Raw genomic sequence first — 27,946 nt, forward strand, 5'->3', positions numbered from 1 at the left:
TTGGGCTCGACACAAAGGGCTGCTACCTTGTCTGCGTCCCACGTCGTTGGCGGGTCGGAGACCGGTGCTGGCTTGACTGGCCCCCGATGTCTTGTCTCGAGGGACGGAGAGGTGACACAGTGCCTGCATGAGCCCACCCAGCCGCCACATCCAACCAGAGGGCACTGCCATGGGCATGCAAGACGTGCAGCGTCGCTCACCAGGGCAGTCAGTGATTTCGTGCCGGGCCAGGCTGCCGGGCTGCGCGCGACGGCATCGGCACAAGCCTGCAGTTGGTCAAGGAGATATCAAACCAACAGCGGTGGTGCGGTGCAGTGCAGTGCCTACTAGGTTATCCTGCGCACAACACTTCGTACGGAGCGTTCATGGCGTCGACACCCTTGCTGCCCTGCCATATGTGGAGGTGTCGACTAGTTGCAGGGCCAAAGTCGTGATTCCACTCGCTCGGATCGGATGCCTTTGTCCCTGGCTTCGAGTCCTGGCGATGGCGGCTACTGCGCAAATAACTGACTTACTACCTACATGTACTTCGTACACAAACTCACTTTCTTCCCGGTGCAAGGCAAGTCACCCTGGTCCCTTCAAGCTGACCCATGGCGGCCACCCAATCGATCTTCCTCCTGTGATCAACGTGGGCGACCGGGGGTCCAATCGTGGAAGCGGCGTCGCCTGGGTCCATTGGCCCAAGAGTTCCATTGAGCCCCGTTTGTGAACCGTCTGGAGCAGCCACCGATACCCACCGCGACCCAACGGGTGTCGCGGTGGACCCTTATCAGCCCCAAGCGCGGCTGGGGGGCAGCCACTCACCCACTCGACCTCGAGAGTCCCACCTCATCCCACTTGCACTGGACGTCAGGCTCGCTCGCCCAGCCGTTGTGCCGTCACGCAAAAGGCGGAGTGATGGCCATTTTGCCCTGCGTTGCCCTGCCCTGCCCTGCCCTGCCCTGCCGCGCCGCGCCGCAATGTCTGCAGCATCCTTGACTGACACACAAAGTCTTTAGCTGGGCCGACGGGAGCTCATTAGGCTATGGGCCGCGCCATGGGGGCCCGTAATCCGCAACGAGGGGCCTCCATGGGTACCGAGTACCTCGATACCTTGGCGGGCTCATCAGGCACAGGCACCTTCCTTACCTTAGAAAGTACTAAACTAGAGTAATAAGTCCTTGTACGACTTGACACTCGCTCGTTGCCTCGGTCGTAACCAGCGCCTGCTCGTTTGACATCTTCTTTTCTTCCGCCTTGATCAAAACTGCCTGATTCCTCTGTCTGCTACTCTCGTCATACCCTTCGTACTTTCTTCATCCTCGGACCACCTCCGCTTTGTCGCTCTCCGATACCCGTTTTCCCCAGATTCACCGTGTCCGTGGCGTCTCATATTGTTGCCTCCCCCCCTCTCAATCCAGCCACGCCACAGGCCATCGACCAACACGTTGCTTTCTTGGCTTGCTTGCGGCGCCCCCGCCCGCTCGTCGATCCACGGGCATGAATGTCTGCTTCATCAGTGACAACCGCTCGCAACTTCTCCCGAAACCACCGTCACCGCCCCATCTTGGCCGCCCGTGGACAAGATAACCGCCAGCCGGGGCCTGAGAGGACGATGGATGACGTCGTGGAGCTCGTCCTGACGCCTTTCAAGGACGTCGTGGAAAAGGGCAGACTTGCCGCGCACAATGCGGGCGACTCGCAACCCATGCTCAAGGCCGCCCTTGCGCTTGTCAAGGAGGGAGAGCGAGCTCTGAAGCGCATAGAGCCTTTGTGCAAGAAGCACCTCGACGAGTACGGAACAGGCTTCGTCGATGCGCTCAAAGAAAATGGTAATGATCAACCAACAAACGTCGACCCGACTCAGACCCTTGGAGATAGGGGGGAAAAGGACTCACGGCTGATTTTACCCACAGACGCCCTAGGCAACTACCGCACGGAGCTAACAGACCTGCTCTGGGAGTTCGATGACTACGTCGAGGCCGACAACTTCGATGGCGACAAATACGCGGAGCTACAGGGGGTTTCCCGCAAGGTCGCCCCTAGAGTATACGACATCCTCATGCGAATGAAGCTCGAAGCTCCCGCGCAGGGCACAGCAAATCTCTTCATGTCGCAACTGTCGCCTCCTTCGTCGCCTCATTCCATGCACCCAAACTCGCTTCTTAACACTCCACGAGACATGTATAGACCCGTCATCATGTCGCCCCCTAACAGGGACTCGTTCAGCAGCTCCCAGACGGGCTCTCTTCCGGACATTACTACGGTAGAAGATGCAAACAATCAGCTTCAGTGGTTAATGAGCAATCAAGCCGCGCGCAGTCGCGAGGGCTCCATGGACGCGCTCGGTCTCAGACGATCGCCGGCCCCGGCAGAGCAGCCACCAAATCCACCATCGGCGAATCCGTGGGATCCTCGCATCACGACGCTCTCCGACGATGGTCGATCCGAGTACAGCCCTGTTGAAAGGCGCCCGATGCTCCTCAGACCCGAATCACCTGTCGATCCTGCCATCTCCCCTTTAAGCCCCGCCCGAGACCACGGCAACGTCCCGCGTAAGGGATCGAATGCCAGCGATTATGAGTCCGACGACCGACGACAGTCCTCGAGTAGCAGTGCTTACTCGTCAGGTTCCTTCTTCGGGCACTCCCACAGAGCAAGATCCTCAAACATCACCATGCCCATCCCGGAGGAGGAGCTAGTTGAACACTCCGTCAAGCCCCTGCCTCAAGTGCCTTTGGCTCGCTATTCTCCGATGCCTCCGCCATCCCACCCCCAAATACCGCGCAAGATGTCTGCCGAGTCTCGCAGCTCCGCCGGCGCCCCTCGCCATCAGCTCATTGTTGTCAACAGTGCTCCCGCCGCCAGCACGCCGCCGCCAGTACCACCCATTCCCGAGAATTACGTCACGCAGTTTGAACAACCTCGCAGTCCCTATTCTCCTAGTAATGCTACGCCAGAAGCCCAGGTCGCCTCGCCAGTCGCGCCAGTCGCGCCCATCGCGATAACCGGACATTTCGACAATGGCCTCATTCCGGTTGAGACCCAGAGTACGAGCCGGTCGTCAGGCACGTACACACCGGGGCACGACTGCACCATTGGAGCGTCTGCGTCATTTTATCACCATAAAGGGTTTTGCGAAGGCGCCAAAGAGGTCATCAGGGGCGACGTCGGGGTCAAGAAGGCCCAGAAGCCGGTGAGGCGGACGCTATCGAGGGTCGTGGCGAGATGCACTGGTTGTTTGTATGAGCTTGACTTTGCGCAAGTCGAGATCGATGTGAACATGCAAGGTGAGTCTGCACCCGAGTGACTTTCCATGATGATCCATTAGCTGATGGGAATCTGCAGACGAGGGAAACTTTAGCAAATGTGACGTTGGTTATCGTCTCCGCTTCTTACAGAAGAGCCATTTGCCCGCAAAGAGAGTCGACGACGTCTTGTACGCCTGTCTATTTTGCATTCACGAAGGTCGCACACTGGACGAGAGCGATGCAACCGTCTTCTTCACCACTCGTGCTCTCTTCAGCCATCTGGCCCGCCACCCCCGGCCACTACCCGTCGTCCCGGGTGTCACCGTTGTGGAAACGCCCGACATACCACCACAACTGCGGAACAATTACGACCTTCACTTTTCCAAACCTCCTGCACCGCATCCAGCCAAGGGGCACGCAGCAGAACTATCGGGGCTTCCTACGGGAGTTGCCAAGGAGCAGGCGCGGAGGATTTATGGGCAGAGGCTTCTATACGACCGCACCGAGGCTCTGGAACTCGCTCAGGGTGCCCGCATCAGTGGTATCAAATGGCCGCCCAAGTATAACGGCGAGTGGATTTTTGCATGGCATGACGGCGTTTTTGCCTCAGTCCCAACAGACGTCATCAAGCTCGACAGACCGTTGTCCTCCGAGATCAAAATGGGGGGAACGAGCCACGTCAAGGCGAGAGCAAAGTGGAAGTTTGCACCCAAGGACAAGGAAAAGGGAGACTGGCTCAAGTTCGACAAGAACGAAGTCATTACTAACATCGGCTGTAAGAATCGAACTGTCGGCTGGCTAAGGATGAAGCATCTTATTAACATTAATTAGGGTCGCACTCCGACCACTGGTGTTGGTCCGGCACGAACGCCAAGGGCAAATGGGGCATCTTTCCCCAGGCTTTCATCGATCACCAGACAGTGTCACAAGAGCAGGCGACGGACCGTTCGTCTGACCGCGCGAGCTTACTGTCTCATGAGAGGCCAAGAACCGCCGGCATATTGTCCAAGTTCTCGGCTCGGAGACCTTCGAGCTGAGCAAATGGTCGATGAGCGCGAACGGGCACTGGCCGTTGGACAGAGTCGCATCGAAGGCTCTACTGGCGCGACGTGAGTGACCACTTCTGGTCACCGGGGAAGAGTACGGCACGCGCCTCTCGCCTTGCGCCTGCAGATGCGCCGATAGGGTCGCCGAAGGTGCAGTGCAAGTAGTAGCGCACTGCTTGTAGAGTACATGGCCCGGGGTGAGAGGCAACGAGTGATGACGGAGAAAATAGCTGGCGTTTGGAGTGTGTGGTGTGGTTGTTACGACTTGTGTTGTGTTGGACTGATACCCTATACCTCTTCCCATTCTTGCAACTTGGTGTGGTCGCAGTTGTTTGTCTATAGACGCATGCTCAGGGTGCGTGCATGTGCAGTGCACGTGCTCCGCAACAGGTGACGGACACGCGATAGCTTTTCTGGCGCGTTGCTGCATGACAGCTCGTGGGTAACTGAGCGGTCTTACCCCCACTGTACCTGTCTCTCTCGCCGTCATCTGTGTAGTGCTGCATCATAACTCGTCCATGTGGACGGTGAGGCTTCCCCGCTGCTCATGTCAAAGGCCGGCAGTCCGAGCGCGTGGATGGATGGACACGTCAAAGGTGATACGGCACGAGCGACGTGCGTATTCGCCGACCAACGTGCGTTTCCTGTGCGCTGCTTGCCTGCCCGTCCGTGTGTACGCATGCATGTACTTTGTCCTTCCGTGTCCAGTAGTAATAGAGTGACAGGCGAGCACACCCACGAGGCTGCAATACTACATTGTACTTGGTATGTACGAACTTCGCAGCAGAGCAGGACTGTGGTGCTCGGCCGCCACGACGTGCTGTGTGTCTCACTACGCGCGCCAGGGGGGAGCGGAAAGGAAGCACTACCCGAGGTAGTGGCGCCGGCGCAGACGACGAACTTGCGAGGTTTCTCGAAGGGCGAGCTGAGCCAATACAGACTTGCCAACGTACTTGATACACAGGGCCGATGCGTACAAACGCAGGAGTATCCTGTATCCTGCGCTACTACAAGTGACGTATTCGAAGATGGCGGGCACGAGACCTGCTCGGCCAGCACCGACATGGGGGTTCGTTCGTGTGGGGTGGTACCGTGGTAGTAGGTATTTGCAGAGGAACGGATGCGACCGCCTTCCAAGAAAACCCACAAGAAAGTGGACGTAGTAACTACCTAGTACTGTAGCAGTAGACCGTCGTAGACGTATTTGTTGTCTCGGATCGATTGGAGAAGACTCGGCACGCAGCGTGACCGGTACGCCCTAGCCTCCCTCTCGGCCTTCCATTCCGTCGGCCGACGCGTCAAAGAACCTAATAATAATTCCCGTTTTCTCTCTGTTGTGAGCTGTGCGAAGTACATGAAAGCAAGCATCGGGGGGAGGGGCCAACACATACTGAAGGCTCTTTGCGACAAGCGTTTACCTCTTTTTCTTCCTTGATGTTCCCTTTTTGGGGGTCTCTCTTTTTGTTTGCTATCGTTGAGATGTCGTTGTTGCGAGTCGTTGTGGGATCGAGAGGCGGCGACCATCAACATCTCCTGCAAGTCCCCGCGGCCACCAGCTCGGCCGTATCCAAAGGGCGCGAGCAGAAGTGGAATGAGTGGAATGAGCTCATCGCCCGCCTAATGCGAGACACGGCGGCCGAGGTTCCACCAGCGACTCAAGTCTAGGCGGGCGCACTGAGCTTCTTTCTGGTTGGCGATAATGGTGATCGATCACGCGCCGGGGTTTTGCTCCGTTTCTTTTACGCGTGGTCGTGCGAAGGCCAGCTGTAGGGCGTGGTGTGAAAGAAGATGGGGGTGGGGGCCCTTGGGTTGACAGACAACACAACAAGAGTCAAGTTTCGTGCCATGTGTAGCCCTGCCTTTGGTTCGCGCCGAGGAGGCAAGGCAGGGCAGGGTTCGCAGGCGAGAGGGAGGAGCATGGGAGGAGCATGGGTTCGCTGGCTGGTGTCTTGGCATCGAAACCGTCTTGCAGCTCCTCTCTGTCCACCCAAGCCATGTGTCGTCACCTACGGCCCCAAAGGGATCCGTGAAACGCCAGGTTGGAGGTCGCACGGACCGGGAGTGTGTGCACGACACCGGGTCACTGCCGAGCGCCAAGGCAGTAGTTACGTTACCTGGTTCTCGCATGCGACGTGGAGTCTTGGGAGCTTGCCACTAGGCACGACCAGGGGGAGTAGTACTGCCTTTCAGTTGGGAGATGCACCCACCACTAGCCTCCGCGATACCGTGGTTTAGCAAGTGCCGACCTGGCTAAATGTAAGCTGGCCTCAATGCATAAAGGCAAATACGAGGGCAGAGTTAAGGCACCAGATTAGGTTTCCCGGCAGTTGAGCGAAGGAGGAAACGAGGCTGGGTCCGAGACGAGGGACTCTGAGATGGCGTCTGAGAGTCCCTTGCACCCCGTCTGTGCGCCGCCTTGCCAAGCAAGTGAGTCGGACCCCGCGCGTGGAAGATGATTCTTTTTCTTCTTCCTGCCCTCCTCCCAAAGTCGCCTCTCGGCCTAACGGATTGCGACTGTTTCGCCGTTGTCATGGTCGCTCTTGGCATCGTAGGCATGTCGGAAAAGTCTGACAAGGTGAGGAGGCACGGGCACGCACGAGGTCACAGCTCGCTGCCGGTGCACAATGACGCTAGAGTGTCGCACAGGCTGCGTGTTGTTGGTGTCCAGCCAGCAGAGTGCTCGTGTCCCGTGAGCGTTCATGGCCACCCCGCGAAGCACAAAGCCCGGGGCACAACAACGAACGTATCCTCTGTGGCTCGTGGACGCCGGCTGTGCGACTGACTGCTCGTCGTGGGCCTCTGTCGGCTGCCGATTGACGTGCCTCCCCCGCCGTGACACAACACGCGCCGTATCAACGGGCGGCGAGTGGGATGTATGCCGACTCGGCCGTGACGCTCTCGAGCAACGGGTCCGGGTGTGGGCTGTTCGTATTCATAGATGGCACAGGGCCGAGCATGGTGTAGCATGGCCTGTCCGGCAGTGATGAGCCCTGTTGTTATCCGCTCTCGTTATGATCGCCCAGCGAGCGTTGTTGACAGAGCCGCCGATGGAGGATTAATGATGATTGACTGTTAGTCGCCGGGGCGAGCGGGAGGCGCGTGCCTGGGCGTCGGTCGCACCCAATCACGGGCCCAGGGATCGCCCAAAAAGTGCGGTGAGTTGCGCCTGCCCTGGGAGCTGCCGTCATCGATGCCTGTGTGCGCTGGCAAGCACCTCAGTGCTTGCTGCCAAAAAATGATTAAAAATCCGTCCACCTCATGTATCGATGCCGTCCGGCGCAAGTATCTGCCGTTATACCTGCCGCTGTCTTCCGTGCCTACCATCCTACCTATGCGCTATCTTGTACAACTTTAGGTACCAGCTCGAAGTCGTGGTACGTACTAAGGTAGGGTACATCCAGGGCTGGACTGATCGGCTGTATGTGGGGGCAGCCAGGCGCCATAGGGCCACTGGCAGACAGGAAAGCGCCTCCAGGCTAGCGAAGCTGACACTGACACCACACGTCCGGAGCTCCGCATGGAGAGCGCAATCTCTCGCTGAAACACGTTTGCAGAGGCTGAGACCGTCCAGCGTCGCGCTCCGTCCCGACTGGAAGCCTGCTAGGTAGCTTTGCCGCGGCGTTTTCTTGCTTAGACGCCCGCCCTTGCTCAATCTCGCGGGCGCGAACTGCCTTGCTTGCTCGGCTTGCTCGGGCGACTGCTCCACGGGGTCCCAGACGCTCCACGATGGCATGGCACCGAAGCCATTGCGCCTCGGTGCCTCCAATTATCACAACAGGAGGTGCTTCGGGCTTTCTGTATGCATGACGGTGCTACTAAAAATGACGAGTCTTGAAGCGGGCACAGATTGCCTCGCGAACAGTCGCCGTGCTCACGGCCGTGGCTGGGCATGCAGTTCCTTGTCTGCCGTCAGTCACCCCCCGGGGTGGGCGGACCATCTGCGAGCCTGCGACCCTCCCTGGCTCCAGGAACAACAAGCGTGTATCACGATGCAGCCGCTCCCGTCCAGCAAAGCCCGGCCAGCGGGTCGTGAGGCATCTTCTCACGACACAGGAGGCTGACGGAACCCCCGATACCTACTTCGGGGCCGTCGCCACAGCCGCAGGCGCCGGCTGTGCCTTTGCACTTGGCTCCGCCGTCTGCCGACCTCAGTTGGCCCTGCTGGAAAGGGGTCTCGCTCTCTCTCTCTCTCTGTCTCTTGTTCTGCTTATCAGTCGACATCGGCGTCACTCGACCCGAGCCGGTCAGCTGCCAAGTTCGCGGCTTTCAAGGGCTCCAAGGGCTCACCTGAGGCAAGCAAAGCTCCACGAATGTTGTGTGTGTGTGTGTGTGTGTGTTGCTGCACTCGTCCGCCATGCCATCACCCGTTGCCTCCCTCTGCGTCCCTCCTTGATCACGTTGCCCGGCTGGTGCGGTGGTGCATCGACACGTCTCCTCCCATCCCCCCTCAACCATGTCGTGCCATGGCCACCATGGCTATGCCGCTCAACGTGGTCGATGCTTGACCTTGCCCCGGACCCAGGTCACATTCAGTCCGGCCAGACGACGTCGCTCATCCTGCCCTGCCTGCCTGCCTGCTCTGCCCTTCCACAAGCGGGTACTCGTGCCCTCGCCCGCCTGCCCGTGCTTCCTTTGTCTGACCTTTGATGATCCACCTGATTCACATCATCATTCCCCTCTCATGTTTTGATATTTACAGTGCAACTACTACTACGTGCGTGGGACTTGTTGCCGGTCTAAACATACAGCTTCGGCTTTTAAGCACTCTTGCCCGCCGCCGCTCGACACCCAGCCACAACGGATTCACCCTCCTCCCCTCTCTTGTGTCAAGCTCTTCGACGCTCCTTGCTTTGCAAGACTTTGACCTGCTTCGGCCATAATAAGTCGTCAACATGTTACCCAGTAGCAGCACTAGCTGGCAAGCAGCCTTAACCGCGGCGCTCTGCGCCTTCGCGCCTAGAGTTGACGCCGCCGACCCCGAAACATACGCTGCTCGCGCCTCTCAAGCTATTGAGTCACTGAACCTTGACTTCTACAACGTCGAGACGGGCATCTGGGACAACGCTTGGTGGAACAGCGCCAACGTTCTCACAACCATCGCCGAGTTCGCCAAACTGAGCCGTAACGACGCTAACGAACTCAACGTCGGCGGATATATGCGCAACACCTTTAACCAGGCGCAAAAAACAGATGTGAAGACAACCAAGTCTATTGCGAAAAATGGCATGGTCTCCTCCGTGTACTGTCTAGATGCAGGTAAAGGCTGTATGGCTAAGCGCGAGTTCCTCGGCAAGCGCGGCTTCCAAAACTTCCTCAACGAGTACTACGATGACGAGGGCTGGTGGGCTCTGGCGTTGATACGCGCATACGACGCGGCTGGAGACCAGGGCTATTTGGACGCGGCAGTCGACATCTTCAAAGATATGAAGACAGGCATCGGCACTCCCTGCGGCGGCGGCATCTTCTGGAGCAAGGACCGCAAGTACGTCAACGCCATCGCCAACGAGCTCTATCTCTCGGTGGCCGCTTCGCTCGCCAATCGCGTCTCAGAAGAGAAAAAGAGAAAGGAATATCTCAGCATCGCGAAATCCCAGTGGCAGTGGTTTGAGAGAAGCGGCATGATCAATGAAAACAGCCTCATCAACGACGGCCTCGACAGCAACTGCAAGAATAATGGTCTGCAAACTTGGTCGTACAACCAAGGCGTCATACTCGGCGGCCTGGCCGAGCTCAGCATGGCTACCGGGGACATTCAATACGTTGAGAAGGCGATGCCCATCGCCAAGGCGGCCATTCAAGCGCTCCAAAACGAGCAGGGCATTCTCGTCGAGACGGACAAGTGTGAGCTGAGGGACGGCAACTGCGGCAAGGACGGTCAACAGTTCAAGGGTGTTTTTATTCGCAACCTTCGATACCTTCACGCGGTGGCGCCGGACACAGAGTTCTCCGACTTCATCATGCGAAACGCCGACTTCATTTGGGACCACGACCGGGACGATGGGAAGTTGGGCGCGTCCTGGCCAGGGCCCTTTGTGGCCCACACAGGCCCGTCGCAGAGCAGCGCTCTTGACGCGCTCGTGGCCGCCATCGCCGTCAGCCAATAATCTCCCGCAAAACACCTTGGGCTAAGGATCCGGCCTTTGACGGACAGACGAACTTGTCGAAAGAGACAATATTTATTATTTCGAGCACATATTTTACAACAACGACCTCGACACCGAGCAGTCGAGAATCTTCACGGCCCCCCTCAATCGGCGAGTGCGGCGCATTCGGCATCCGCAACTCCCACTTACTACTTGTCTCTCTAATGTCTTAAGTCACGCTGATGATGGTACATATCGAGGAAGAGAACATGAAACTACATATATCAGAGTGGTAGTTTTGGAGAGTTGGGAACGTTGAATAAAACAGCGTCAGAACCTGTGCTTTCGTGGTCTCTTTGTCCTGATGTGACCAATTATGTCGTAACATTAGTTATCGCAATGCTTGCGAAGGCAGCCAGTCTGCTATCGTGTTCACCATCGTAACCCGTCTGTGAAGTACAGGCCGCCATCTCCGAAGAAAACAGGTTTGCCAGAAATTGAACACCTATACGCGTGACAGCTTCCGTGAGGCGATCTCCAACAGCACAGTCTGCGCAACCCAAGCGTGAACAGTTTCGTGGTCTACGCGGTGCTGCATTGTGGTATCGCGGGATTGTTCAGCTACCCGGCACGTGTGTCCGTCCACTGACGAGCCAAGGAGATTCTGGCAGCTCCACCACCTCACCAGCATCACCCACACTCACCAACCTCACGACTCACGAAGCCGTAATGATTCGCCACGGTCGGCGGTAAGTAGCGTCACACTCTCATTGCTCAGACGCTGGGATGCTGCATGAAGCGGAATCATTTGCACAGTGGACACTGCCTTTGACCTGCGACGGGTCTCCTCGTTTTTTTTTTTTTTGCCTGCTACGTGCGAACGAGGGGTTGAGACGCGAGCTGCCCGACGCATCCAGCGTCTTTATTCCGGACGCTGCTTGCGCAACGTCTAGCAGCGGCGAGCACTTGGTGGAATCTGCTCTAGAACGTCAGTGGCGGAACAAAAGCCGCCCAAGCAACGAAAGTACCACGAACTCGGTGTCAGCAATAGGGCCTCCAGAAGACAAGACTGATTCGCAGCCGCCATGGACGCCCCTGACGCGGAGCTCGATGTCAAGCTCCAAAAGATGTCGGGTGACCTCCTCGCCGACCTCGACCGCGCCATCGCCTCACTACCGCGCAAGTCAGACGGCCGCGGAGGTGTGCGGGTGCGCTCCCATGTGCGAACGCGCGAGACTCTGAGCGCCGTCACCTCGGTAAGCCCTCTCTCTGTCCCTTATCTACCGTTAGCCACACGCTTCGACCATCGCGAGCCCCCCCCCGCGTCTTAGTCGGCGCTGTTGCTGATGCATCGACCCCTACAGATTCTTGACATGTTCCAGGAGCTGCCTCAGCTGCTCGACCCCCATCTGCCCAAATGGATCCCCTTCCTCGCCGATGCGTACCTAGAGTCCATCCAGGCGGCTCGCAACCAAGGGCCTCGCCGGGGCGACAAGTCGCAATTTCTTGCGCCGCTCGACTTCGCAATCTGCCGTATCTTGTACACTTTTTGCAAGGTGCGCGGCGAGAAGGTCATCGTGCGGTTCCTCAATGCCGAGACCAGATACCTTGAGGATCTGCTGTCTGCCATCGAGGATGCGGAGGAGCATGCGGCCACAGCGCGAGACGGCGGCGATGCTGTCGACACCAGGAAAGAGTGGCAGTGGGAGCAGAGATACATCGTGCTGCTGTGGCTGTCACATCAACTGCTGGCGCCATTCGACCTTGCCACAATTTCCTCCATGGACGTCGAGGATGCGGCGCTCCCTGAGATTCCGGGATTCAAGTGGCCAGAGGCGCTCCCGGGCATCACTATGCGGGTCATCCCGCTAGCCATCAAGTACCTTGCCAATCCGGGGAAGGAGAAGGATGCAGCCAAAGCGTTGCTTGTGCGCGTCGCGATGCGCCGGGACATGCAGCAGCTAGGCGTCTTGGATAGCTTGGTTCACTGGGCTTTGACCTCGCTTCGCTCGCCGAAGCATGGGTCTTTGGAGAGCATGCATCTCTATCTTGGCGTACTCTCCTTTCTCGCTGGCTTGTTGCGCGCCTCTGCGGAAACATCAGACCTTGACAGGTCGCTCCCCTCCATATTCGACACTGTTTACGGCATCACGACTGGAGATTCGGAGCTCTCGAAGATGCTCCTACCGTTGGCAGTTGTTCGAAAGATGATCCTCAAGGTCATACGGTCTGTCATAGTATCTCTCCTGCGGAAAACACCGCAGGACGCGACCAGTACCGAACTGACCGAGACGACCATCGGCTACTTACTGGAGAACCTGTCAGACAGCGATACGCCGGTGAGATTGGCTGCCAGTAAGGCGCTCAGTGTTATTACCTTGAAGCTAGATCCAGAAATGGCGTCGCAGGTCGTCGAGGCTGTCCTTGAATCTTTGAATAAGAACGTCCTCTGGACCAAACCTGTCGGCGGCTCGGGGGTCAAACCAAGTCGAGATCTGTCGGCCGTGAACAGCCTCGAGTGGCACGGCTTGATGCTCACGCTATCGCACCTCCTATACAGGCGGTCGCCTCCTGCTACACAGCTCTCAGATATCATCCATGCGCTGCTGCTCGGCTTGTCGTTCGAGCAACGCAGCACGTCTGGTGGCAGTGTCGGGGCTAACGTCAGGGATGCCGCTTGTTTTGGAGTCTGGGCCATCGCCCGCCGCTACTCGACCCAAGAGCTCCTCGCTGTCACCACGAAGTCGGTCTTTGCCGCCAAGGCACATCCTCCCGAGGACTCTGTCCTACAGGTGCTCGGGACGGAGCTCGTCACGACGGCGGCGCTAGACCCGGCCGGGAACATTCGCCGGGGTGCCTCGGCGGCCTTGCAAGAGCTCATCGGCCGACATCCGGACACAGTGGACCAGGGAATCGCCGTGGTTCAAACCGTTGACTACCATGCGGTTGCGCGGAGGTCTCGAGCTATCGAGGAGGTCGCAACCAACGCCACTAAGCTATCGCCCAAGTACGGAGAGGCCCTAACAGACGGGATCCTGGGTTGGCGGGGCATTGGAGACATAGACGCGCCTTCACGGCGAGTTGCAGGTTCCGCATTTGGTGTTCTCACCGCTGAACTGGCACGATCGAGCCCAGAAGCTGGACTATCTCGATTCCACGATTCCGTGCGGCTCGTGTCGCGGAGGATCGAAACGCTAGTGAAGAGACAGGTTGAGGAGCGGCATGGCCTCTTACTCTGCTTAGCCTCAGTTATCGATCAGATCCCCGCTGCTGTCAGCATCGCCAGAGATCAGGGACTAGAGGGCGCCTCGCTCAGCTCGGCGCTGTCCCAAGAGATCTTGTCAAACGTTTCCAAGATCCTGGAAGACTGTGCTGCGGTCAAATACCGCAAGCCTGAACTGATCGCTGAAGCTGCGAGCCAGGTCGTTGTAGCCGCGGTGCCTGCCCTCCAGGCTACTCTGCTGCCTGGCATACGGGACTTTATCTTGCAGAAGGGGCGCGACACCCTCTCGGCACGCCAAGGGGGCTATCTGAAGCTCGTCACCGCGTTGGACGAAGGCCGCCCTGCAAACACGGTTACCGACGCCCTCATATCCAAATTGCGTGCAATTATCCCCGCGTGGTTGAGCAGACGTGAACCAGAGGCTATTGAACCAGCTTCGACAGCTGCGTTAGTTCTGCTCATATTCTCTTCCCCGAAAGATCGCATCAATTTGTTGAGCGACTGGGCTACCATTGTCAGGAGTAAGCCAACAAGTCGGACAGTGGCAACTGGCATTGGCTATCTCCAGGCCCTTGCGCTGGCGCAACCATTAGCAGCCCTGGATAATCCTGACGGGGCGGAGATGACCGACGACGTGGCCTGCGAAGCACTCCGCGAGCGGTGGAGATCAGACACGGACGTTGACACCAGAAGCGCTATCCTGCAGAGCCTGATACTAAGCAACATTCTCAAGTCAAAGCCTCTGACGTTTTTGGGACACCTGAAAGATGGGCTGGACGACTACACCACGAATGCACGGGGCGACGTAGGCTCCCATGTGAGAGTTCAGGCCCTGAGGGCGGTGCGAGCTCTTTGGCAAGACCTCGGCGACGAGCGCGTCGGCCGACAGGGCTGGGTTCAAGATTCCATCAATGCGCTCCTCCACAGCACATTGCGCCTCGCGGCCGAGAAACTGGACCGTGTCCGGCCTGTGGCCAGATCAGCAATTGCTTTGACACTGAAACGAGAGTGAGTAGTGACGCACCCTGATCAATGGATTGATATTGTGCGTGTCTATGTCTAGCTAACGATATCTTACGCAACACGTTCAGACACGCCAAGCGATTCGAAGCCCTCGGCTTCTCGTCCAAAGGCTATTTCGAAGAGCTGCTAAACCTCATCGCGCCTGACTGCATGCACCCCTGGCTCGGTCACCCGGCCTGGGCAGACGCCGGTGTTTGGATGGACGAGCTCCTTGCCGGCTACGTGACGTCGGCAGATACAGGCAACGACGACCTAGTCATCGCCAGCCGCGCCGCGCTGACGGCGTTTTGTGAGGGGCCATCGAACGCCAGGCTCAGCCTTGTGTGCACCGCGCTCATGCATAACCTGCGCGAGCGGCAGGGCGAGGATCGTGTCATCGTGCCGACACTCGAGATCATTGCGTTTCTCTTCAGCTGCGGCCTCTTCCAGCGGTGCCGGCACGTGGACCTCCGCGCCCTATGCCTGCAGACCCAAAAGGCCGGCTACAAATCCGGAAACGTCCGGAAGATCGTGGCCTGCGTCAAGGTCTACGGAGGTGTGGCATCCATGAGCGTCAGCGACGCTGGTGAAGGTGGTGCTAGTAGTGGTGGCAACGGCTCTGCCGTGCAGGAGGCGCGCAGGCGACTCGGGGCGCTGCTGTCCCATCCCTGGCCGCGGGTGCGCAGCGTCGTGGTCGACGAGCTGTGGGCCCTGACGGGAGGCATCAACGTCCCGGAGGAGGCGGACGGGCCTGCCGTGAGCTCTCCGTTGACCGGTGTGGACTGGGCAAAGGCAGACAAGGCACTGATCCGAGCCGTCGTCCAGGAGCTGCGTTTGGCATGAGCGCCGCTGCTACTAACTAACTAACTAGTACGCAAGAGATGGACGGGGGCGCGCAGGCAAACAAACCTTGAACAGCGCGCTCGTTGAGAGCCCGCCTCTAATACAAAGCGTAATAACAAACAGCAATGCGATCAATGCGCCTGATGAAAGCGTTGGGGGGGAATCAAAACACCTTCGCATGAAGAAGGGAAATGCACGCACGCACGCACACACGTCGAACGGGCATCGATCGGTTGCCTTGGAACCCGACCGAGTGGCCCGTTTATCATTTACAAGCGCTGCTGGTCTGTTCGTCATGCACCATCGGTTCGGACGAGATCGCCCGGACGATGCATGGATCACACTCGATATATTGTATATGTATCCATCTGTTTGTCAATGCGCGCCTGCGACTACTATCCCATACTTGCGTAGACGGACCGCTCTGTGGATGAGCACGTTGTTATCAAACGACGGCGGATGCCCAAAGCACGTTGCCTTCCTGCCACCAGCCGGACAAGTTCGGACTCCATCCGTAGCAGTAAAATCTGATTAGTCTCTGCATGCGGACCCCTTCGCGGCGCCTATGCAGCTGACCCCCCCGATGATCCCTGACGGGCAATGCATGTCATTCCTTGGGGTGTTCTGGGCAAAGATCCAGGGGCGGTGTGCGTGGTCGGCACGTTCTTCCCGTCGAGGACGGGAAGGCTGACTTGAATAAAATGCAACGTTGGCGTCATGACATTGTTATTTGTATTCAGCCAGCCAGGCATGTCACAATATGAACGCACCAAAATCTCTTATCTGGGTCCATGTCCGCCTAACGTTGGGCCAGCAGGCCCAGTCCTGGGAAGTTCGCTCGTCGCCCTCGAAATACAGCCTGGGGGCGCAATCATACACAACTCCCTCCCCTCCCCTCCCTGGCTAATTGCCTCTGTTGCGGGCCACGAAAAAGGCGAACGCGGCAGGCTTCCCTGCTTGCGAGAGCCAAGGAAGAAGCTTTCCGAGAGCTTTAAAATCCTGCGCATTTGGGAGTCAAGCGGGCGGCGTGATCATGCTTGATTAGTGACCTGGACCATGCCTACCTTACCATGCCAATTGTGGGGCAACCGCACACGGGAGCTGGCTTTCATCAAAGCTGCATGACACCACCACCGCTATCAAAGCACCAACGGCTGGCCCCCAGGCGCGCCCACTGGGTTGTTGGTCCTGAGCAGTGTCGACTTTGTGATGCAACTGCCACCCCGCGCTGCCGTGAAGGCTGGTCAGCACAGCCGCCGGTGCAGTACAGTACAGTGTAGTACAGTACTCGACCGACGACGAATTGTCGAATCGCTCCGTGACGGATTCTGGTTGGCTCGGGCTGGGGACTTTTGCCTCTCGTCGTCGCTTGCACGACGCATGGAGGGGCTGCAACCCAGCCTGCCGGGACCGACACGGCACAGTGGATCCTTCGGTGACGGGGAAGTGCAAGTCCTCGGACGGAGGCGGGTCGCGCCTGGGGAGGAAGGCAGGGGTCAGCATTGGAGAGGGTGGATACGTAGCGACAGCTGGAGCCAAAGGACTAGACCGCGGGGTGCTGGACGGGGAGAAGCGGATGCGCTTCGATGATCCAGTCGGTGACCAGCTTGATGAGGGGGGCCTGGTGCTGAATGATGTTTTGCAGACGGGGGCAGGAGATCTTCAGGTTAGATACAGACACCGCGCCGCCTGCGACCGAAAGCTTGATCACATTCCTCCCCCTCACCGCTGTCATCTGGGCAGACACAGAATGATATCAATAGTAGCCGCCCCTGCGACACGCTGTGCGACGCGGTCGGGGCGGCGGCCGTCGCAATGACGTTGCACGCGTGCGATACTCGAGCTCGAATGCGGTGCGGGCGCTGCCGAGAGACACGCAACGTATAGTATACGTAGGCCGCTTCAGAACATTTAGTACCAACAATCAAGATCGACAACGAGAGGCGCCCCCGTGATTGAACCTTTGCACGGCACTTTTGCGCAGACGAGGTGGCGGATGAGCGAGACCTCCAATGGTCTCGAGTGGGTGTTGAGCGCTGGCTGTTTGGCGGGCCACAGTGCAGTGCAAGTGCAGGTGCTGCGACGAGAGTGGAAGCGCAGAGAGGATGGAGCCTTGATGTGCAAGTGATGGGTACTACAAGCACACCAGACGATGCGAAGTGATATGCGAACTTAAGTGATAAGACGGACGTGAATTGTAGTTACCTTTTGTCCGTACCTGGCCTTGCGTATCAGGCCTGTACCTCAAGCGCCCGCGCCTGCACCCGACAAAGGATGCACCCCAATTGGCCGCACCAGCTCCAGCCCAAGGCAGGAGAGGCCGACACTGGCGAGGAGATGCAAGCAACCAAAGGCAGGGAAGGAAGCACCGCGGCGCACCCACCCGGCGCACCTCGTCAGGGCGCAACCGCGGGGAAGGTCGCACACGGTGGCACGAATGGCAACCTGCCACCTGCGCTCCCGCCAAGCCAAGGTCGTATGCCGCAACGCCCATGCAAGCCAAGGCTCTCGTCGCGCCAGGCGCAGACTTCGTATTGAGTCGACACGGTGTTTCGGTTTCTGTAGATAGATGAGTTGCCTGGTCCTGATCCTGCGCGTAATTTCTTGAGCCAGGCCGATGGCGGGAGAGCCCAGGCATGTTCTACCTACCTGTATTGATGACGGAGCGCGGAAGGCGCTCTGTAGCTCATGGACTTGCTAGATGTGCCTAATAAGGCAAGTACTGCCCTGGGCAGGCCTGGGCTACAACGTTGGTACTTTGTACTAGCTCCAATGAAAGGGGATGTGGCCATCAATGGTAATACTAAGGTCATGGAAGTCGCGACCTGTACCGACCCTCACCCCTTCCCGCACAAGTCCTTCCAGTTGCCCAGCACTGAGCCAGCCAGCCCCCCACGGCGTGAAGGCACGCGACGCTTGTGCGGCTGCCTGCCTGCATGGAGAGTCATTGGTGCCAGAAGGCGCGTTGAGCTTCCCACCTCACGCTCCTCTCCGGAAGGCCCCACCATGCGTTGGTCCAGAGGTACCTAGCCCGTACTGTACTGGACCATTGTATTATGCAGCGCCGGAGCAGTAGAGCGCATCGCCCAACAGACACCCTCAAGCAATTCCTCATGTCAGCCTGAAGGCGCCCAGATGCCAATCTGTGATCTGTCTCAACTGACTCGGGCTCACAAGCGGGGTGGATGGGATCGTTTCTGGACGTTGTGCTGCGCGAATCTATCGGCCTCGAGGGTCGGGGCCCGACACTATCGGGCTCACGCTCAAATTGGCATCCCTGGCAGACTGGCCTGGCCACTTCGACGACGTATCAAGCGCAACGGCAGAGAACAAGGCTTGGTGGCGTCCCTAACTACCTATGATCCGCGTCAGTAGTCTATACATGTCCCATCAGACTGCCGTGCCGTCGAGCATCTCGACCTGCCACAGATCCTGACAAGGCCAAGGATCCCAAGCAGGAGAGGAAGAGCTTTGTTGGATCGGCAACAGCCGTTGCTGCATGAATACTGCGCCCGCTCAGTCTTCAGGCTCCAGCCAGATTTACACGCCACGCTCCATCAACAATGTGACCCGCGCCTGTGTCCGCCCGTCAAGGTAGACAGATATCAGGGCAAGCCGGCAGGGCAGCGGGTGATCCAGTCATGGCATCCAAGCTTCACGACTTTGGGCGTCTGTAGCCCTTGCCGCTGCTTCGCCTGTCTCGGCTCATCTTACACTGTCTCGCCTGGGTCCCGATGTGTCGGTTCGATTTGAGACACCATGTCGAATGACGCCCCGACTTGCTTCGCCCTTCGAGATGCATGTATTGAAAAACAACACACCAGCCCCGACGTCGACACCTTCAGTCAATGGTCGGAACGGCATCACAAGCCAGAAGCTCGGCATTTGTATCGTCTGTCTGCTGTTGACACACTCCATGCTTTGTATGCCATTCGCAATCAGGTGCTGCTTTGCTCCCGGTATTGTACGCCACGCCCTCTGGCGACCCAGTTTCCCCTGCGAGCCGGCCACAACTGCGACAAGCCACTTATCCGGCTTCACTTGAACGGTGGGCGACCACTGTCCCAACATGGCTCGTCACTCGCCCGCGCGCGAGGCGGGCGGCATCAACGGGGCCAAGCCACAGCGACTGCGAGTCAGCAGAGCGGCCGTGGCGCCAACATTGCGCGTTGCAACAACTTGCGAGGTCCAAAATTGTGCCACCCGCGGAGCCCCGCCACTGACGGAGGAGGTCGGAGTGAATGAGAGATGCACAACCAACAACGGGCGGCGAGGTGCACTCGCCACACGAGGGGTCTGTCATGCTGCGCCGCCCGCAGTGCGAGGAGCGAGACGATGCGCCTGCGCAACGTCAACGCCAGACGCGCACAGGCTCAAGTAAGGTTCCCCATCCGAGACATTGCCGCGTGAGAATCGGCAAATAGCCGCAAAACGAGGCGGGCAGAAAGGACGCTGGCGCGTTGTGCATCTTGGCCCCCTTGATGCGGCGACAAAGAGTGCAACCCCAGAAGATCCCCCGTACTTTGTAGTATTGTACTCCATATTCGGGGGAGCCACATGGCCTGGCCTGGCGCGTGAGTACCTGCGGAGTACGGGAGCCCTCGGCGCAGGCACTAGAGCAGCCCCCCAGCAGGTAAGTTATTTCCCAGATTGTCGGAGGGCGCCTCCACCCATTTGCATCCCTATCGCCAAGTGGTGGCGTCGTTTTCGCCGCTTGTCGGCCTCGGCCTGCCATGCCTGCTTCACCAGCAGCCCCCCGGCGCTACTACTAACCAACTAGTCGCTGTGCGCCCACTCCCACAAGGACCAGGACCAAGAGACGCTGCCACAGAAGCCGCTCATCGAGGGTCACCATCGCCCACCCCATGGCCGTCGGTCAGTAGTGCGCCGGCCCTGTCTGCCCCAGCGTTGGCATGCGCAAGCGTCCGCTGCTATCACGGCCCTCCCACTGGCTACTGGCCGTCTGACGCCAGGCGCCGCTCCTTTCTATTGCTGGGCTGTTACTGGATCGCAGGCCGTTGTCGCCTCAAGCTGCTTGTCAAGGCCTGCGCCTCCGCAATATCAGTCGTCCTGGACCCTCCGCTTCCGCCGCCCTCTCTCCATCCTCCTCTTTCCTGTATCCCACCCTCCGCCACCGTCTTTTGGAGCACGCACCGACTGTCGTCTCCGGAACTCTACGCACGACGTTTCGACTGCTCGCTACCGTCGCAGTCTGTTTCCGCGTTGGCCGCTTGCCTCCCTCGACCAATTCGTGCCAACCGCCGCGCACCCATGCGCCCGCCCCTCCGCCCGCCACAGGCATTACGACACCGAGGTGACGACAACAGGTTGCAGCCACATGTTGTCTTATTAGGCCTTCGGCGCGCCAGTGACCGCCGCAGCGCAGTCCGTTTCTCGACAAACTGCCCGTCGGGGCCTCTCGCTGCGGACCCGTTCCTCTACTGCGACTCGACGCCCTCGTCTCAATAGAAACGCCCCTCGCTCGTCGAAACCTCTGCGGAGGTCGGCGGGCGTGGACCGGCACCGCCGACCATTAACAATATGTCCATCTATTCAGATGCACCGGAGCTGTGGCCCTTCCGGCGCGACAAGCCAACGCTGCTTGTCTGCTGGTGGGCAACATCGTTCTGCGCTCTGATGATCCTGCTTCGGATAGCCGGTCGCTTTATTCGTACGGAGAGGCTGTTCCTCGAGGATAGAATCGCCGCTCTTGCGCTGATTCCGCTGATCATGCGCATGGCCTGCGTTCATTTCATTCTCATTTTCGGAACCAACAACGCCGACTTTACCAACGTGGATCTCACCGACACCCAAATACATCAGAAGTCCGTCGCCAGTGGTTTGGTCTTGGCCAGCCGCTTCTTCTATGCTGCGACGTACGTGAATCGCATACACCCCTTGTTGGCTATATGCAATCGTCAGCCGGGGCGATACGGGCTGGCCCTCTTGTGGAACGACAATGACTGACAGACTACAGGTTATGGATCCTCAAGCTAGCCATCTTGGAGTTTCTGAGGAGGCTCACCGGCTTAACGTGGGAGCGGTCACACCAGACGACGCTTATTGCCATCCGCTGGATCTTGCTTGTCACCTTTATCGTCGTGATCATAAGCGACTTGGCCGAATGTCAGCCGTTTCGACTTTACTGGCAAGTGGTACCTGATCCAGGTGGCCATTGTCGACAGGGCTACGCTCAACTCATCACCATGGCCTCGTGCAACATATTCACCGATCTCCTCCTTGTCTTCTTTCCGATACCGATTATTCTACGAAGCCAAATGTCCATCAAAAGGAAGATTCAACTGGTGTTGCTCTTCTCCCTGAGTCTCCCAGTCGTCGGCGTCACGATCTACCGCATTCCCCGCACGCTCGAGGAACAGGGCCGGCAACAGTTTCGGTCCCTGATGGCCTCGGTGGAATTAATCTTTGCCACCGCGGCTGCAAATGCTCTAGTACTCGGCTCGTTTGTGCGAGACCGTGGTGTGAAGAAACAAAAGTTCCGGCGCAACTCGGCCGCTGACTCGTTCGATCGATCCAGCGGGCCTCGACGACCAACGTTTCACCGACAATGGGGCAGTGATGAGGACCTCGTCAGGGACGTTGGGCTAAGCATCGATCCTGAGCTTCGGCAGCGCCCAATGCATACCGAAGGCCAGTACTTTGCCCCAGCTCCGATGGTTCCGCAGGCCGAGAGGAATCACTCGAAGCAACGGGGCCACGCCATGCACAGCGATGAGTCACTGCTGCAGCACGAACCCCTTGCCAAGAGCAATTCAACGCCTGGGAGAAGCGGGCTCTCGTTTTTGGACGTGGGTGGGCTCCTGGACAGCTCGGTGGGCAGCAGCAGTGGCAGCTATCGGAGAGGGAGTTATACATCGTCTACCCCCGACCCGAGCTCGCCGCGCGTTGCCCCTCCTGCTACGGTGCCTGCGGGGACCTCAGGAGTGCGCAGGGGTTCCACAGCCTTGCTGCAGGACCTGGGAGGACTCTTGAGCCCGCTCAATACTCGATCATCGAAGATGAGAGCTAGGAATGAGACGGAGCTGCAACCGATTCCTCAGAGCCGTTCAACGAACACGACAAGTAGCCACAAAAGCGAGGGTATGGAATTGATGGACCCTGGCGGCCTCCTCAAGTAAAGTCTGTTCTCACAATCCGCTTCCCCAAGGACGACTTGCGGCTCTTTCAAAAACTCTGGGCATCATATGGATATGCTCACACCCTTGGATCGGGACGACATTATGCCAAAGGGCTCGCGACCTTCGCAATGCCCCTTACCTTCCTGAATTTTCAGATGCCGGATTATCAGCTGGGCGTTCACACGGACTTGGTTTCGGATATCAAAGCGGCTCTCTTTTACTTCTACTCAGTTGCCCAGGCAGTGATTGGGATGCTCGAGCCGAGATGTATGTGGCCATGCGCGATCATGGAACCACACACCCACGGGGATGCGGGCTGTCGGGAGGGTTATGAAGGCTTTCTCTCCCGGGCGAGCTATTATTGGGTTGGCTTCGGATTTTCTTTACATCTACTATATACCCCGGCGAAATGCCTTGACGACGTGGTGGCGGGCTCAGGCGGGCTGTTTGTTTGGTGCTTGCCTGCAAACATGTAAAGAGGCTCGGTGTGATGATGATGAGGTGGATCTGTAGATGGATGCTCAGTAGAATAATGAAGATGATAGATCTTCATCTATACACCGCCACAATTGGCGATTTGTTCTTTACTCTAAACGATTGGTTCCATGTGACTTGAGTAGTGTGCACGGGTCAACTATATATGTTCTTATTCTCCCCCTGTCGTAACAATGATACAAGGCGGGGCCACAAAGTGCGAATAATACCCGGAACGCCAGCTCCTTATCCTCAAATGCATATCAAGACGCCACCCTCGCCCATCTGCCTCACTGGTTCCCAAGTCGCCTTGCCCGCGACCGCGGGGGTTTCCCAGTCAAACGAACGAGCAGTTGTTGCTGCAGAATCTCGGTGCAGCGCTGCAATGCAGTCGGCCGTGTCACCTAGTAGGGCCTCCATCTCCCGGTGCTGGTGCTCGCTACACGCAGAGCCTGTAGCTGGCATAGCGGCCAGCTGTCTCGCTGACGCGGATGATCTTGACGACCTGCCCGCGCTTGAGGCCGAGATACCTCGCGACGGGGTCCTTCTGCAGCAGGCGGGGCAGCTGCGTCTCCTTGAGGCGGTAGCGCTTGAGCAGGGCGGCCTTTTCCTCGCGCGAGAGGAGGACGTGGCGGGGCACGAGCTCATGGTGGGTGATGTTGACGAGCAGGTCGTCCTCGAGGAAGCACTCAATCTTTGCGAGGTTCTCGACGCTGGCGAGAGACTTGCGGGCGGCGGGGGAGAGGGGCACGTGGGTGACCATGATGCCCGTCTTGTAGTTGTTGGTGATGGTGTGCTTGGCGAACTGGCGGATCTGGGCGACGCCGAACTGCTTGTCGGTGAGGAACTCGACCCAGACGGGGCCGCAGTCGGGCACAGGGTCCGGGTTGGCGGCCGTGGGCGCGGGCGTGTTCTTGCGGAGCATCGAGTCGCTGGGGCGGGCGGAGAACTGAAGCTTGCCACGGCTGCCGTCATGTCAGTCAGTCACTTCTGGCACGCGACGCGCCGAGCTTGATCGAGCAGATAGATGGGGTGGGCATACTTGATGGAACCGTCCGGGTTGCAGTACTCGTCGCGAAACCGGTCTAGGGAGATGTTGACTTCCTCCTCTGCGAGCTCGTACTCCTGTTGACGAGGTCAGATCAGGTACTGGTTTCTTTTATCCTAGACTGAGCAGCCGTCTTGGCCCTCGTCGCGCACGCGAGACCGGCACGACAACAACAATAATGACGTCGAGGGCCAGGTCTCGCGCGCCGAGGCGATCCCCCAAGGGTGACCGTAGTGAGATATCCAACATACCCTATCGGCGACCATCTCGTGCACCGTCCTCCAGGCGCGCCACAGCCTGACCACCTCCTTCGACTTGGCGTCGTTGGGCAACGAGTCGTCCATGGCTGGGCGCTGGCGCTGGCGCTGACGCTGGCGCTGCGGTTGGTCGGTTGGTCGGTAGGAAGGAAGAGAGGAAGTATGTGCGTATGTGCGTGTGTATTCGTGTGCGCGCGCGCCGAGGTTCGCGGGTTCGGTGCCGGTGTGGTTGATGCAGCTGGGCGGGATGAAAAGGGAAGGACGACGTCGAAATTTGTTTGCCGTTTCGCGGTTGCGGTCGATCAGCCTCCGTCCCAGCGCGGCAGGGGGACCCACCGTCTTTTTTTTCCGCAGCGCCCCGGAGAGTCCCAGCCAGAGGGGTCATGTGACTCGGCGGCCGGGAGAGGGAGCAAAGGCGGCGAGGCGGCTCCACCGGCCGAAAGTCGGCGCTGGAGGAAGGCAAGAGCCGCCGGCCCAATTGGCTTCCTCAAATATTTCCCCAGTGGCCCTCTGGACCTTTGTGAGGTCCTAGTACTACTAGTAACCTTAGGTTTCTACCTACCCACTTAAGGTAGGCAAGCTTTCAGGTACCTGCCGCGCTCACCATCCATTGTGAACGTTGGAGTACTGGCAAGCGCCAGGTACATGTTGTATGTCCGCGGGGCGACCAACCGCCATGCCTCAACCTGCTGAGCCAGCTGTTTGAAGAGCGTGAACCGCAAGAAGGTGTCCTTGGCCCTGGCTGGGTTGAAGGTGGGCGCCGGGTCCAGACGGGCCAGGCCTTGCAGGGCCCTGGGCTGGGCCAGTCCAATGGGCAGTTCAAAGGCCCCCCTTCTACCTAGTTACCCCCCCCTCCCAAGGGGAGCCAGGGTCCAGTCCAGTGCTGGCAGGTTCCATGGGTTGCATCAATTGAGTTGCCGTGCTGCCAACGGGGCCGACTGTCCTGCGCCGTCTAGGCCAGGCCAGGCCCGTCCCCGCAACGTGGTGGAAACGATTTTATTTGGCGTCGCATTTTTTGACACCGCACAACCTCGCTTTCCCTCCCGCTCCGCTTCTTCCTTCACCCACACATACCAATCCCCCCCCACGGCACTCGTCTGCTCGACTCCCAAACGGCCCGCAATCCATCTTGCGAGGAGACCAATTCTCTCGCCCGCCCCGACGGCTCCCGCTCCGGCTTCTCGCACATCTGGTCCCCCTCTGTCCTCGACTCGCGCATTCACAATGGCCGAGACCGCTGCCGCCCCCCAGGCCCCTGCGGCCGAGTCGACTCAGTCCACCCGCCCGACTCGCCCCGACGAGAATGCCTTCAAGGAGGCTCTTGTCAAGGCTGAGAAGGCGCACAAGGCGTCCATGGACAAGCTGGTATGTCCAATTCTGAATTCGCAGCAGCTCGCACGTGCCTACCGAGACCATCCTCGGGTCTGCGCCTGGTATCAGTCTCTCTACTGACACGGGAACGTGCCGCAGAACGCCGTCAAGGCCAAGATCGAGATCGCCATGCCGAACAAGAACAAGGACCAGCCCAGCCCGACCCAGAAGCGCCGCCAGGAGCTCATCGCCCAGGCCAACGAGATTCGCCAGAAGCAGGCTGGCGGCAAGAGCGCCCGCACCTCCAAGCTCGACCAGATCAAGCGCCTGGACGAGCAGGTCCGCAGCCGCATTGCGGAGCAGAAGAACGCCAAGGCCAAGGTCCCCTACAAGAGCGCCGAGGACATTGACCGCCAGATCGCCACCCTCGATGCCCAGGTCAACTCCGGCACCATGAAGCTCGTCGACGAGAAGAAGGCCCTGTCTGACATCTCCAGCCTCCGAAAGATGCGCAAGAACTTTGGCCAGTTTGACGACTCCCAGAAGCAGATTGACGAACTGCGCAACAAGATCAAGGAGATCAAGGACGGCATGGACGACCCGGAGCAGAAGGCCATGTCCGAGCAGTACTCCAAGATCCAGGCCGAGTTGGACGCCATCAAGGCCGAGCAGGACGAGGCCTACAAGGGCATCAACAGCCTTCGCGACGAGCGCTCCAAGCTGCAAGCCGAGCAGCAGGAGAAGTACACCGCCATCAAGAAGCTCAAGGACGATTACTACGGCCAGAAGAAGGCCTACGCGGCCCACGAGCGCGCGGCTCGCGAGAAGCAGCGCGAGCGCCGCGAGGCCGAGCACAAGCAGTACTTGCTCGAGAAGAAGAAGGCCAATGCCGAGCGCGTCCTTGCCGAGGCCAGCGACCCGGCCTACCTCGAGGAGATTCGCCGCGCCAACTCGCTCCTACAGTTCCTTGACCCCACTCACAAGACGGAGAAGGGCCCTCTCATGGCCGCCAGCGGCCTGAGCGCCCAGGCTCAGCGAACTGTTGATGAGGCAGGCCTCAAGGGCACCAAGCTCCTCCGCAAGGAGGACCGTGAGGACGAGTACTTGCCTGCCGTTAAGAAGGGCAAGAAGGGCAAGAAGGGTGGTGCCAGCGCCGCCGCGGCCAAGACCTTCAACTGCCCTCCCTCCGTCGTTGAGGACTGCGCCTTCATTGGCGTGGAGCCTCCCATGAGCAGCGAGGATGTCTCGGGAGTTATTGAGAAGGTCAAGGCCAAGCTCGACCACTGGAAGAACGACCAGGAAACCCAGACTAAGCGCGTAAGTAAAGCCTCAACCGTGGGACTTGGTTCATTCTTTGCGCGATCTTGATTGCCACTAATACTCTTGTGCAGAACATTGAGAAGGCCAAGAAGGAGCTTGAACGCCTCGAGAAGGACGAGGTCAACGGCGTCAACGGCGGTGACAAGGTCGAGGAGGTCACTGCCGCCGTCAAGGATGCCTCCATCGAGGATAAGAAGGAGGAGGCGTAAATGCTCCTCTACCGCTTCACTGAAAACGACAGGCCCCCCTTTTTATCGGCCGGCGCGCCGCGACCTCGTTCCCGGCAGCCACACCGAATCCCCGCTCCCCCCTTCCCCTGTCTCTCGCACGCCGGTCCAGAGGGGGCCTGTCTAGAAGACACCATCTCGTTTTATTTATTTGCCACTCAACCCACAGGAAGGAGAGGAACCAAGAGGGGGGAAGAAGGAAAGGGGAGGGGATGCGATTTTTTCCCGCAGAAGATATGGTGCCATCTCAGGTCCGGAGTGGAGGGAGCCAGCCCGGCGGAGCAAAAAAGAAGAGCGCAGAACAGAGCCGGAGTCTTGATACGGTTACATCTCGTTCGCAATGTGAGCATTGTCCTTCCATAGGTGCCATGATTTGTTCTGCGTGGTGGGGGCACAGGTAACATAAAATTCTTTCACATGTAATTGTATTGCTCAAAAGGCGGACGCGACTGTTCCAGCGTTCCCTGTTGCCTCGCGACATGGGAACTGTCATCAAGCGCAGCAGGAGCCGTGACCTGAAGCTCCCGCCGCTCCCACGCGCTGGGGTTGCACGCGCACGGCCGCCTCATTGCTGCGTATGCGGCTGATACTGATATATGACATCGTGTAAGTATTGCCATGAAACGTCAGCTCGCCTGATGGTATTCGCCAGGTACACCTGTCCATGCTGGACTCGCGACCATCACTTCAACCGTCAGGGTTTTCATGAGGAAAAGTACGCTGCAAAGGTTTGAAGAGGT

General features: G+C 58.7%; 6 protein-coding genes across 7 annotated transcripts; 5 read left to right on the forward strand and 1 right to left on the reverse strand.

The window, feature by feature from the left end:
- The first annotated feature begins 1,216 nt into the window (after positions 1-1,216).
- On the forward strand, positions 1,217-4,780 carry JDV02_007560 (uncharacterized protein). Of its 2 annotated transcripts, XM_047989066.1 has the most exons (4): positions 1,217-1,814; positions 1,899-3,272; positions 3,331-4,008; positions 4,065-4,780. In XM_047989066.1, exons 1-4 carry the CDS (start codon positions 1,487-1,489, stop codon positions 4,268-4,270), a joined length of 2,586 nt encoding a protein of 861 aa, XP_047845065.1. In that variant the 5' UTR covers positions 1,217-1,486; the 3' UTR covers positions 4,271-4,780. The 2 variants fall into 2 exon arrangements, with proteins under 2 accessions (XP_047845065.1, XP_047845066.1); XM_047989067.1 differs by having other exon boundaries at positions 3,331-4,780.
- Positions 4,781-7,846: 3,066 nt separating this feature from the next.
- JDV02_007561 (uncharacterized protein) lies at positions 7,847-10,683 on the forward strand. The gene has a single exon (XM_047989068.1). It carries the CDS (start codon positions 9,172-9,174, stop codon positions 10,381-10,383), a length of 1,212 nt encoding a protein of 403 aa, XP_047845067.1. The 5' UTR covers positions 7,847-9,171; the 3' UTR covers positions 10,384-10,683.
- A 380-nt stretch (positions 10,684-11,063) lies between these two features.
- On the forward strand, positions 11,064-15,779 carry JDV02_007562 (uncharacterized protein). The gene is made up of 3 exons (XM_047989069.1): positions 11,064-11,618; positions 11,727-14,593; positions 14,677-15,779. The coding sequence occupies exons 1-3, from the start codon at positions 11,448-11,450 to the stop codon at positions 15,428-15,430; spliced, it is 3,792 nt and encodes a 1,263-aa protein (XP_047845068.1). The 5' UTR covers positions 11,064-11,447; the 3' UTR covers positions 15,431-15,779.
- A 4,606-nt stretch (positions 15,780-20,385) lies between these two features.
- JDV02_007563 (uncharacterized protein) lies at positions 20,386-23,144 on the forward strand. The gene is made up of 2 exons (XM_047989070.1): positions 20,386-21,306; positions 21,408-23,144. The coding sequence occupies exons 1-2, from the start codon at positions 20,972-20,974 to the stop codon at positions 22,567-22,569; spliced, it is 1,497 nt and encodes a 498-aa protein (XP_047845069.1). The 5' UTR covers positions 20,386-20,971; the 3' UTR covers positions 22,570-23,144.
- On the reverse strand, positions 22,863-24,693 carry RPB5 (DNA-directed RNA polymerases II 24 kDa polypeptide (RNA polymerase II subunit 5)). The gene is made up of 3 exons (XM_047989071.1): positions 24,343-24,693; positions 24,086-24,168; positions 22,863-24,008 (listed from the first exon to the last, which is right to left on the reverse strand). The coding sequence occupies exons 1-3, from the start codon at positions 24,433-24,435 to the stop codon at positions 23,483-23,485; spliced, it is 702 nt and encodes a 233-aa protein (XP_047845070.1). The 5' UTR covers positions 24,436-24,693; the 3' UTR covers positions 22,863-23,482.
- Positions 24,694-25,336: 643 nt separating this feature from the next.
- On the forward strand, positions 25,337-27,716 carry BFR1 (multicopy suppressor of BFA (Brefeldin A)). The gene is made up of 3 exons (XM_047989072.1): positions 25,337-25,713; positions 25,819-26,976; positions 27,051-27,716. The coding sequence occupies exons 1-3, from the start codon at positions 25,573-25,575 to the stop codon at positions 27,186-27,188; spliced, it is 1,437 nt and encodes a 478-aa protein (XP_047845071.1). The 5' UTR covers positions 25,337-25,572; the 3' UTR covers positions 27,189-27,716.
- Positions 27,717-27,946: the final 230 nt, after the last annotated feature.

The sequence above is a fragment of the Purpureocillium takamizusanense genome, chromosome 7 (assembly GCF_022605165.1).
Source record: "Purpureocillium takamizusanense chromosome 7, complete sequence".
Lineage (NCBI taxonomy): Eukaryota > Fungi > Ascomycota > Sordariomycetes > Hypocreales > Ophiocordycipitaceae > Purpureocillium > Purpureocillium takamizusanense.